This window comes from Meleagris gallopavo, chromosome 4 (genome assembly GCF_000146605.3).
Source record: "Meleagris gallopavo isolate NT-WF06-2002-E0010 breed Aviagen turkey brand Nicholas breeding stock chromosome 4, Turkey_5.1, whole genome shotgun sequence".
NCBI lineage: Eukaryota > Metazoa > Chordata > Aves > Galliformes > Phasianidae > Meleagris > Meleagris gallopavo.
Window position 1 is genome coordinate 43,015,325 of NC_015014.2, and position 13,228 is coordinate 43,028,552.

Below are 13,228 nucleotides of genomic sequence, written 5' to 3' on the forward strand. Positions count from 1 at the left end.
TTCCTATCTTTGCTCTTTTTCCTTAGCCCCTCTCAACTCTGCATCAAATTTTATTCATTCTCTCTTCACAAGGACTGATCCATATCTACCTACAATATCCAATCTGTATTCATACTACTTTCCCATTATCTAAATGCTACATGCTCTATACTAAAATCCAAAGGGCTACATGATCTTTTCTACCAGATATACTCACCTGGACAGTGCTTAATTATTTCTAGGTCCTTTGTCACTACTGTGATAAATTTATCAGCATAATAAAAAGTGATCAGTGTAATTGTAAAAGCACAATTGATGATCACTTTAACTGTAAAAACACTTTTAATTGAGTACAGCTGTAATCTCACCTGGAAATTGAATAATTTTAATTACAATGTTTTTTCTATTCTGACTTAAATTGTTGCAAAAAGACTGTGAACAATGTCAACGAAATATTTCGATGTTATCTTATGCCACAGTGCTTACTCCTGGAGCACAGTAAATAATTCAGAAGGGGATCAGAAATGAAGCTCAGTAGCAGATAATCCTGCTGGACCATCAGCTACACCCTTTTCTAACCTCAGCATGACACATAGTACTGATGTGGTTGAAAATCACTTGTCATCACCTTTATTTACGTAGTTCAAATGAACACATTTATAGTGAGTCTAAAGTAAAGACAGATTTTCTGGCTTCATAGAAAATCAGGCTGCTCACCTGCTCTGCATTGTGCTATGTGGTCTCACTGAGCAAATAGCACTAACAGTCTTCTCAAAAACACTCATCAAGAACTTACCCATACACAGTTTCCAGTGGCTAATGTATTTATTAACTAATCCTAAAGCACAGAAGTTCTGTATGAAATCATATTTTATCCAAGATTTATTTTCTGTCAAATACTAAATAATAGGTTCTATGCACAGACAAAGAACTGATTACAGAGCAGTACCTAAGCATGGCTGTGATCAGCAGAATGGAAGATAAAATAATGGATAGCTGCCAGAATTAATATATTATATAGAAATGCTGAATGCACAGGATAGTTACAAAACTGTATGTATTTAATATTGACACACTTCATTTTCATGGAGCGCTAAAATAGCCACAACTCCTATCAAAGAGCTGAGCAAGGAAATGGGTAGACAAATGGGTTCAACACAGTGTCAACACCAACAGAGCCCCACAGAGGCATGATGCAGCTTGATATGGCAGGAATGTTACAGGCTTAGAGCCACCATCTCTCTTCAAAATCCACCAAGGTAGTTTGCTTAAAAAGTTCTGCTGGTGTGGAATACACAGCTCTCCATTCAGCACGATTTTATAGCGCACACATAAGTAACTTATATATAAATATGTGCCAGAAAAAGATTTGTTGGCTTACTTACAGCTTTCATACCTCACCTGTGCTTTTAAAGATCCTGCATGAGTTTGGAAGAAGGTAAATTAGTTGCCATTAGCAGAAAAAAAAAAAAAGATTTTTCTGCACTTCTAATATAAATATTCTTTGTGTTAAAAAAAGACAAAATGCCATTTATCGAGGTTACAATTGTATTAGTCCTTCAGAAATAGATCTATTCAATTGCATCCATTTTATCACAGTTGTGCCTTCTGATTACGGTTAGTAAGAGTTAACACACTAGCAGCATTTGTTCAGCCAGTTCAGATTCCAGTAAATTAAATTGTAAAAAAATGGGGCATGTTTTCTTGCGCAATCAAGACATCTCCATGTGCCTCTTATGAGCAGATGTACTGAGGTCAGTATCAAATTTGATACTGGCAAAATCAGGGTGACAATTTTGCCTCTAAGTCAGACAAGAAATACAACATATTTGCCTTTAACCTTACAGCAACCAGATCTTGTAGACTGGGCATGACTGAGAATGCAGGGGAAACCAGATTTTATTTATTTATTCATTATTTGTTATAAAGTTTTCAAGAGATTTGTACTTTTAATGAATATTTTAATGTATACACAATGGAGTTTCTGCATGCTGGACTTTAGGAACAAGCTTTCAAGATTGGATATAGGACGATAAATAAATAATTTCATTCCTACACAGGGCCCAAATTCTAGGGGTGCTGAATATACCCTAACATATTTGTCTGGAAGAAACTGAGTTTGGTTCTAATTCCTCAGGCTTCTCCAGAAATTCTCAGGAAATGAGGTAAGCCTTTCTGGTCAGACATGACAACATTGCAGATGAGGTGTGGAGCTGATCATGACCCCCATCGACTTTGCAATTTACCACCACAGGCTTCTATGCACTGTGCTTCAGAAACTGGAGATGGAGGAAGCAGTTGGAGCAGCCCCTGAGCAGAGAGCAGCAGGACCCAGTCACATAGGGAATATTGCCTATGCTCTGAGGTAAGGCTCAGACAGAGAGGAATAATATTTCAGAAGTTTCAGATGGATAGTTTTATTTTCAAAAGGCAGTAGGGAATATAAGGATTTGCGTCTGGCACTTGGTACATACCTGGGAAATATAAAGTACAAGGATCCTAAACTAAGAGGAAGACAAAGATGATTCTTCTACAGGCATTACTTCAGTAAATAGATATATAATACATTACCATGCAGTAATTACTCCTGGGCAGCTACATCTAAAAATAGCCAGTACCACCAGGGATTTCTACTGATCAACTCAAAATCCGCCCAGTTCAAAATCCATCCAAGTCAAAATCCAATCCAAAACTCATCTACTTGCTCACCATGGACTAGAAAAGTTGTATTTTAGATACAAAATTTGACTTGTATCCTCTTTCTATCTACATTGTTTAATACACCATTTAGTATATATTCTCATGTCAATGAATGACGAGAGTTGATATGAGAGCTAATTGGATGTGCACTGGGATCTTACTAATTATACCAAGTGTTATTTATCTTGGCTATTCAAGCTTATAAAAAAAGAGATATGCATCTCAAATATTTGAGATTTTGTAACCTTTACCTAGTACTGATACTCTCACTAATCCCTCTGACTTGTATATACATATAACCAGTGAAAACTTGCAGCACAGGAAATCAGTGAGAGCCAACATGCAGAACCAAACTTACGACTGAGGCACAAATTAAATTATTTTCAAAACAAAAATCCAAACTGCTGTTCAAAATTCATTCCGCCATTTATTCTGAAATATCAGTCACAAATGACAGAATGCAGCTTGCTCTGTACATAGTATTGCCCACTAACAACTCTACTCCAAACTAAGTAGCACTAGGACCATGCTTGCTCCCAGTTCTACAGCATGCACTCAAGCAGCATATCCTCAAGTGTTTTTCAAAATGTGTGTCTCTCTATTCATATGACTTCAAGAACAGGGAATAATGTCATCTATTTTCAGCATTTCAAGAACAAAACCTGAATGTTCTACTGAGATGATACTTCTCATAAAAGATGTCCTGATCCTTTCCTTGTCTTATAAAAAAGTTTTATTTTTCAATAGAAAAGTATATTTAAAAACACAATTGTTTGCTAAAAGCAATATAAAACTCTTCATTTTTAACTTCATAAAAGTTTAACAAAACATAAATATCGTTTGCCACTTACATTCCTATATACAGGCTTTGCACTAGATATTTACATATGTAATAAATTCAGGAATGAATGGCACATGACTACAGGGGATTCAAATTCCATGTCACACTGTACAGTCACAGGAACACAAGGAGCAGCTTAAAATTCTCAGTCACTACATTGTTTTGTTCTGTTTACGGCTGTTGTCCTCTTTTCTCTGCAATAATGCACCAGTTTCCGTGGTCATAGCAGGAAGAAAGTATCAGAAGCTCAGGCACGTTCTCTTCTATCAGAGAGCAAAGCTCCCCTTCCCGAAAAACATGATAATAGCGCATGAAGGCTTTTGTATCCAGTGTGTCACCAGTTTGGTCTCCAACAGACACTGCTGAATCCAAAGCAGAGTCAGTGGAGTCAGTTGTTGAAGTTCTTTTGAAAACCTACTGGCATTAGACTTAACAGCATCATCTTTATTACAGCTGCAGCTGTGGTCCTTGTCTTCCACTGGGCCATTTATAAATGCAGCTTCTTCATCCTTACTCCGAGCTGCACTTTGGTGCCCTCCATTTAAACTCAAATCCTTCAGTGCATGTATGGCTTGTGACCACGGCAGTTTTTTGACAGGTGAGCTCTCTACAAACACATCATCATCATCTAAACATTGTTCTTTTAGCAGTGCCCTGTGATGACCTAAATCCAAACTGCAGTGTCGTGACTGCTGAATAGGCACGGTACTGTTTGTCCATTCTCCTTCATTCTTCAGAGGCTTTAACTTTTCAGTTTGCTTTCTGAGGGCTGATTCATCAAGGGATCTGGAGAAAAACCATGAGCGGAAAGATCTTCCAAGAGCACTGTAAAATCTATTTTCTTCTTCAGAAATTTTCATGCAGCAGGCTCTGGATAAGCAATGGTCCGTACTGTGGGGACGTTTTGAATCAGTTTCTGGTTGTAGATTGGTTTGGTAGCTGTAATCAGAGCTCAGTACCTCTGCAGGGTATATATCTTGGCTTTTTACTGCATGCACAAACTCTCCCTTATCTCCAGATTGATTCGATTCTGAAAAATGCCGCGAGCACAGAGCCTTGTTCCAGGGAACAAATACATCTTGTTTCTCAAAGTGACGATTCTTTTGTTCCATAGCCCAAACATAAACCATCATCTGGCCTCCAGGCATCAGTACTCTCGCCATTTCCTTTATTGCTTTGATTCTTCTTTGTTTAGTTGAGAAATGATGGATCACTATGAAAAAGGAAAGACATTATGTACTGGATATGAGTAAGGGCAGAGCATTTTCTTTTTCAACTTGTTCTATGTGTTAAATCATTTTTGTTGCCATTTCACAATCATCACCCATGCAAGTCAGCAATGCTGCAGAATTTATTGGTACTGCAACACAAGTTTACCTCTTTTATGTTCACATTCAATGGATAAAAACAGGCAAATCCCAAAGGAGGACATTCATCCAATCACAAAATAGAGTTTTGAGATAAGTCAGGCACATAAGACAGAGTTTCTATTTCTCTGCATCACCCATAAAAGAAAACAGTATGACTAGCTTTCACTGAAATGCTTGGCCTTTGGTTGAGTTAGGTAATATTAAGTTCGACTTTGGGGTTTGGAACACACTTGAGATTTATCTTAACAGGAAACACAAATTCTTTTTATCATTTAATACAGCAAAAAGTAATATTGGTGAAAAGAAAAGTTTTTCATGTCAGTGTGCTTTCAAGAGAGCTAGTCAGAAAAATTAAACAGAAATATTTTCCAGTGCATTAATTCTGTAGAAAAGTATTTCCTTTATTGAATGTTGATTTTGGAGGAAGAAAGATGAGAAATGTCTCAGTCTCCATTTTCATTCCTGAGAAAGGTATTAGGGAAAAAAAAAAAATCAAAGTCAAAATATAACTATTGATAACTATGGTTGAATTTTCTTTCCAGGACAATTTCCAAGTTTCAGTATAACATGAAATGAACTGTGTTACAAGATTTCTGCATTGTTTATAGATTCCGGCTCACCTGAAGGAACCATTTTAACAGCCAGAGAATAGCTAAGTCAGCTGTTTGCTCTCTAAACACTCAAAAACTTTAACTTGGACTGAGATCAGTTATGTTGGAGAGGTTGTTCTTTATATCATCAGATTGTGATATGTGATTCAAATAAATGACATATGGACTGATTCCACAGTTCAGTTCAGATGGGCCGGTAAGCAGCTACTTCACACAACCATTCAATCTACCCATATATCAAAATACATATGTTCTCAGCTTAAGTCATCTTCATACCTTCAGAAAAATTAGATTATGTGTGCTGCTTGACAGTAGCCAAATCTTGTAGAAAGATTATTTCAATGTTGCAGTTATTAAAACTGTGTCCAGATAGCCCTGATTTAATTCTAAATGATGATTACGTTACCAAAAAGGGGAAAAATGAACTTTTTTTACCAAAGAAAACTTTCTTGGCAGTTGATATTAACTAGGCCCTCAGAAGCATCTGACAGAAAACTCTGAGAAGAGTTTTCCATATGGTCAATGTTTTTTTCCAGCTCCTCCTAACTGGAAAAAAAAATGAACACTATTAAATAAGATGGGGAGAAAGAAACTGATATTTTCTCTCATAATGGAGGTAACTTATATGTCACCACTGAACCTCCTGTAAAATGGTATCAAACTGACAGCATAAGCATGTGATCTTAGTTCACCAGAATAAAGGGCTAATCAGCTAGGTCTATCTAAGCAATTCATTCAACAGATTAAATATTCTTTGTGGTTAGAATTACATAATCATTCTGGTACTTCTACAGAAATAGAAATCCTATAAAGAGGAGAATTCCAGCAAAGCGAAGTAGAGTATTTGATTCTGCTCACAAATACTTGCCATTACCTGGAATGGGATAAAAACCACTTTATTTATAATTAGATGGACACAGACATATCATGTCTCTGTTCAGGAGAGATTAAAATCCATTACTGCTGAAAGTACAAAAATACCACACGAACTTTTAATATTGTCAGGCCTTTAACTGGTATAAATATTAAATAGGTAGGCTATCCTACAAAGTCAGCTAATCTGATAGCATCGAAATTATGCCACAAGACTTGATATTTAGATAGACCTGACAATTATACTGAATAGTTAATACAAAAGCAAATAAATATACATATTACTCACATATTGGTCAACATTTCTTCCCTTTAAAATATGCTTACATGTACCATATATTTAAAAATACTTGTCAGTAATAGACTGAGTACTGTTGATTACTATCAATAATAATTTTCCCATTTTATATTTTTGCTCATGCTGCAAAACAGCCTGAAGAAAGTTCAAGCTAGCACTGAACTAAAAAACCTAGACTTTAACTGGGTACTCTGACTATTGCTCTTCATCCACCCTCTTCCAGGTTTTGTTTCTCAAATTATGAGCAATATTTTCAAAAATAGAAATCAGAGGAGATAAGATGTTAAGATTCTTCACTCAGACAACAGGTATTTGAATAGTTCTGAATTTTAATTTTGTGTCTATTCAAAGAGAAATTTGTATTCCTAATACATAATAGTTAATATAAGTTTCAAGCTCTTGCTTTCTTACATGTTTTTTCCATTTCAGTGTATTTGCTAGTCAAAACAGTTCTTAAGGAAGAAACAAAAGTGTATCTTGACCATGTAATGTATTTAAACTACAAATAGCCATGTTTATATGTTTCCTTCCAGTACCTGAAGGGGACCTGCAGGAAAGCCGGGACTTTGAGCAACCTGGTCTAGAGTGAGGTGTCCCTGCCTATAGCAGGGGTGCTGGAACTAGATTATCATAAAGGTTCTTCCAATCCAAGCCATTCTATGATTCATTCTATGATTCTATATTAATTTTTACTTGTTTAAAGTGCATGATGGAAGGAAATATTTTCTTCACAGAGTGATCAAGACCACATATTAAAAAAAAATAATCTACATATTTCCCTGGTCAACAGCACATCTTTGTAATGGAACAAAATTTTTTTTTAACTTTTACTACATTAATTTCAGTGATACATGCTGTGATTCTTAGGGAACTTTTTGAAAAGACATTTAACTGAACCAAAGACACTTGGAAAGAAAATGATCAAAAGAAATATGTATTTGCAGTGAAACAGAATGAGACAGTATGCTGTCTTACCTCCAATGGAAATGACTGCATTGAAGCACTGGTCTCTAAAGGGAAGGTTAAGGTTGTCACAAACCAGAACTTCTTCACCTCTCTTCCTTGCGATTTCTACCAGTGGTCCACAGTAATCACAGCCGAGATTGTACACCTGACTGTTGACACTGAGATATTTTCCAGTTCCACAACCTAAAGAAAAGAATACTCTTTAGTAGATCAGAAGCTGTATGTTATGGACACAATCTGTTCCTCCCAAAATATGAAAATAATGGGGAGTGAGGCTGGGAGCGAGTTTTCTTCTCTGGTTCTTAGGTTTCCTGAAAATGTTTGTTTGCTTCTTCTAGCCTAATTCCAGCCAGATTCATTTGGACTGTTTGAAATTATTTGTTCACACCATTAGGAACGTAACAGTACAACTATCACAGATAAAAATACTCATTACATAGCCCTGTGCTATACTACACTACATGCAGTTTACTGGGGAGGAAAGCTACATGCAGGTGAGAGGAGGAATGAGTGGTCCTCTGCAGCCACGCTGAGTATCTCAGAGCAATGTCTTTTTAGTGACCTACAATAAATCTCTCTGCCAAATACTTCTGTAGACTCTGCTAAATCCCACCCAGTACCTCTCCAGCACATCTCACTCAAAGGGAGCTAGGCAGAAGGAGGAACTCGTTGGCCCAGATTCAGCCAGAAAGGTCTCTGACTGCATGGCAGAAGAAAGGATTTATCTGCAAGAAATCTGAAACCATATCTGTAACTGGCACAAGGTAGGGAGGAGCATTTCAACTTGAGATACAGTCTTGACAATACTTGATTCTTAACAATTCTTGTCTTTGTTCTGTTGCATTGTAATACATGTAAACGTAATGAACAGTCCTAAATATCTTCCACATAGAAGTATGTTAACTAAAAGACTGTGCTATACTAAGTTGAAATTTTTCAGAGTGCTCTCCACTACCACATGCGTAACAGACATTTTTCAAAATTAGATTAGAAAACATTCACTGCAGTTACAGGTCAGTAGTGAAAAATAATTTCTGGAAGTTGACAGCCAAGCAACAGGGTAGCAGCTTGGCAAAGAGACCTATCTCTGTACTGGTAATTCAATTTAAAGGCCTGGAGCTATCTTTAGAAACGTCATTGCTTCTTGCAGCACTGCTGCTGTCATTGATGTTAATATGCACCATTATCTGGAGAGACAGCACAGAAACTGCTGGAGAAGAGCACAATGCTTCCATCCTGAAAAAAGAGCAAAATCAAGCGTTTTTGTAGAAGGAACACATTAAGTCAAATTTGTATTCATTTCGAAGATTCAGTTGCTACATACATGTTTTTTGGTGGAGTGCTTTTTAATCACAGTGTTTCCTGAAGTACATGGTCTGCTCTGGAATGAAGCCATAGAGTGGTAACACTGCCAGTACTCTAAAAATCTACATTTGCAGGAGATTCACTTTTAAATGAGTCATCAGGAGGGTGGATTCCTTCATGAAGCTGTTAACAACAGCCACGCTATTGCCATTTATTCTGATGAATGAACAATAATAAGGCAATTACACAAAATGATAATTCATTCTGCTACTGTTATCATTCTTCATGGCAAACAAAAATATTTTAATAAAAGGTGGTATTAAACAGAAAAAAAAAACTATCAGTTGAACATCTTATTTTGAAAATGTTGGTGCTACCGTGTAGCCCTCCTCTCAAAATGCATGCTAAAAATAAACACTGCTGTCAGATTCCTGTAGGTCTTATTAAATCCCTTAAAAGGAGGTACCTTGTGTGCCTTGATGGGAATACTTCTATTGGCAACTGTAAGTATTTGCCTTCTGACCAGATGCTTCACCTGCATTTAAATTATTTCAGCTGAAACTGTAATAGGGCGATCTTAAGGTTTCAGCAACAGTCATAACACTTGCTGATAAAGCCTCAAATTTAGCAAAGGTTTCAATGACTTTTATTGACATGACAAAAAATTTTGGCTGAGAAATACCATGTTAAGCCAACTGTCAAATGAATGGATGCCATAGGATATTTCCTGAGATTATTAGTGAAAATGGTGCAGATGTATAAAAGATACATATCCACATATCCAAAATAATATGAGCCTAGCTTTTTTTTATTTATTTATATATTTTTTTTTATTTTGAGGACTGCTTGACATCAGCAGAACTGATCTTTTGATTACGGTAGACAAAATCTTCAAAGATATTTTTCTCTGACAGGTTCAGGCAGATACAGAATTTATTTTGTACAATTATTGCACTGTGCAGTGTAAATGCATTTTACCCGTCTAGGAAATGAGGAAAATCCAATGATGCAACGGAGCAACTAGTTTGCAATGATGTGGTGTATAGGACTGAATTTATAAAACAAACACAAAGCAAACTTGAGGACCTGGTAAATCTTACAATATCTGTAGGTGCAGCAGAAAATGAAGATATAAACTAAATACGTAGGAAAGACAAGGCCATAGTAGAAAATTGAGATTTCAGTATCCATATTTAGGAGGATAGGGGGATTCTCATAACTATTTGTGGTTGTTGTTTTTAAGAATGGACATGTCAAAACATAAATATGAAGCCATGATAGGAGGAGTTTTGGAACAAATGAAAAGTTCCAAATTGCAGACCAAAAGTATTTAAACAAAGAGTCTGAAAGAAACTGAAACACGAAATAATTGAGCTATATTGATACAATTTAAAAAAACAAAACAAAAAAAAAAGGTGCAGGGAAGTGACTGACCACTAAGTCTCTGAAGAAACTAGTGGATTAAAGCTTAGGTCCATCAAAATAAGGTAAAAATTGTACTTACTTGCTGCCTGATACACCATCAAAGAAATAAAATAAATGGCATATGACATCTAATATTATTTTTTTAAAAATTTAAAGCAATCTCTAAATAAATTTAAAAGTTTTTTCTCAAGCAAATATATGTGATTAAAGTATAAACTACTAAAGTTTATGAACAATATTTCATGCTGTCCCAGGGAATGGCTTACCTATGTCAGCAACGAGACTGCCAGGCTTTTGCTCCAACAGAAAGTTTCTCACACGAGGCCATGCTTTGCTCTGCAGATCATTAAAGTAGGCAGCTGTATTTTCATACACACTATGCACATGCTGCTTTTCTAGCTGGGTAGCCTCATGTTCCATCCTGAAAACATAATGAAGATTATATACAATGAAACATGAACTGTTGTAGACTATATTTTATGGACATGTATAATTCCTAAACTTGTAAGCTTATTTTTATAAAATCATTACAAACATCTAATAGCCATCATATTTATGTTTTTTAACCAAAGGATCTGTTTTTTTTCATAAATTTTATGAATTTTTTTTCATAAAATTTTAAGAAAAATTTTAAATTTATCCTCTTCCTTCAGGAGCATTATATAACTGCATGTACTGTTCAACAATATGCATATTCCTCAGTAATTTGACCAGTGCAGTAAAGGCTTACCTGCTGCCAAAACAGAACATGTATTCAGCAGAAACAGAGAACCAGGAAGTTAACAATAGACTCTCCAATGAGTAGATAGGCAAGCTCTTATTATGGTGCTTTTCAAATATAGCCTGGACCCCGAAAGAGGGTCCGTAGACTTTGGTTTCAGTGATGAAATGGCTGAGATTTACACGGGAAAAAAATATATCAGGATTTCTCTACCCTTGCTTAACCATCTTCATTTCAGTCAAAACACCTATCCTACAAACACTATCTTCTTAATTTATAAAATGGGAATTAATTCCAGTGACCACAAAGAAAGCATTTATGTGTTTTACATTAAGTGTATGTGTGAACACTTATAAAAATAGTATTTATCCATCTTGCTGGTTTTATGTGCTCTGCTATGTCAGACCAAATTGTCCCAGTGGTCTATTCAGACTGTACCTATATATTATACCTATTTAATAGCTCTCGTCAAAACATTTATGCTCAGTGTCCTTACAGCACCTATTTTCATTTTTCTGGCCTGATCCACGGTTTTCTTTTATGATGCATTAGCTGAGGTTTTACTAGCTAAATATATATATGTACGTGTGTGTTTTTATATATGCATATATATTATATTACATGCGAGAAAAAATCAGTAATAGACTAGCAAATTCCCAGTAGCCAAAACTTCAGCGTTACCCTGAGGAGCATAAAACTATAACAGACTGAACAAGAAAAGCAGATACTATTGGAAATACAGACTTGAAATGATATCACGTGATAGAAGTAACTCAGAATTTTTCTCAGAGTTCTATTTCAAGCTATGTTGTCAAATAGGATTGGTTAGTCGCAGCAATTTCAAATAATTACTCCTTAGAATCTAAAGCCCATTCTTTTTTTCTTTTTTTTTCTTATTTGACTATTAAATAAAACAGATCATGTTTTATGTGTTTCATGTTTGCAGTTATCTTTCGTCTCTACCTTGAAATGTACTCTATTTTGTTGTTCAGTTGCCCAGAAGTCCTCTATTTATACGTAGAAATTCCAAAGACTAACAATTATTTATCTTCTTTTGTCATCTTGTATGCTTCTTGCTCTAGTTCATATTTAATGTTTGGTTACTATGTGGTTCAGTGTTTACAAGTCTTTTTATCTTTCTACTTGAAGCTGTTTGCTCAATCTTTGCAGTTCTTTTTTTTTAAAAAAAAAAAAGAGACAGAGTTGTTTTCAACAATTCATACTGATTTCCAAATGCTACAGAAATTTCAGTTTATGACAACTACAGAAATAGCTGCCTGAACCAAAGCTTAATTTGGGTATGTTAAACACAAAAGCCAGCTTGGACATGACATAGAAGATGTTAAGTTTCCTATTGATGCAACATTCTACTACATTTTTCATGAAATGTCTTCATTTAATCTCAATATAGGCTGAAATTCAGCTTCGTTTTCTACAGAATCACAAGCCCATTACATTTTTGCCTTAACTTTCTCATTCACTGAGACTGCTACTGACCCTTCTATAATGGACATGTGGGAGAGTACCACAGCACTGTATTAGAGGTTATTATTTTTGGATATATTTCATACACACTATCAAGATAATGACTTGGCTATAATCTTAGAATAACAGTATTCTACCAAAATGCAAATAATTTAATGTACCATTTTATTACGATTTCCATTCCTATTGATTACATATATTTTGCAGACAATTACGTCACATGACGAAATGAGACTTGCCAGTTTGACTTTCCAGTCAAAGCCCTTAACTCTGTCAGGCTTCATTTTGCAGCACGGCAAGGAAACGCCCTAGCAACAAACCTCTTCATTTCACTGTTTACAAAAGGCAAGAAACCTGTGGAGACAGACTTGACCTACAGCTGTATCACTACTACACAAGCCTGATGTCACTGGAGACATAAAGCTTAGAACTACCTAATTATGCAAGCCAGAGACAGTACCTCAATTTTTCCTTGTAAACAAAACCAAGCATTGAAACCCTTTTGCCTTAAAAATATCAGACAAAGTCTCTGCTGCATATAAACCGTAGAAAATGTTCAGTTCATCCAAACCCTATCTTGTGACTTCCAGGATGATGGGAACGTCTGTTTTGCAAAGGAGGTAATGAAAATGTAAGATTTCCAGAAATCCTACT

At 35.7% G+C, this 13,228-nt stretch overlaps 1 protein-coding gene across 1 annotated transcript; it reads right to left on the reverse strand.

The window, feature by feature from the left end:
* Positions 1 to 650: 650 nt before the first annotated feature.
* TRMT9B (tRNA methyltransferase 9B (putative)) lies at positions 651 to 10,882 on the reverse strand. Its single transcript, XM_010710132.3, is given in 4 exon segments — positions 651 to 3,933; positions 3,936 to 4,733; positions 7,648 to 7,821; positions 10,635 to 10,882. Coding segments are annotated over 4 exon segments (1,368 nt in total). The 5' UTR covers positions 10,789 to 10,882; the 3' UTR covers positions 651 to 3,691.
* Between the last annotated feature and the right edge of the window lie 2,346 nt (positions 10,883 to 13,228).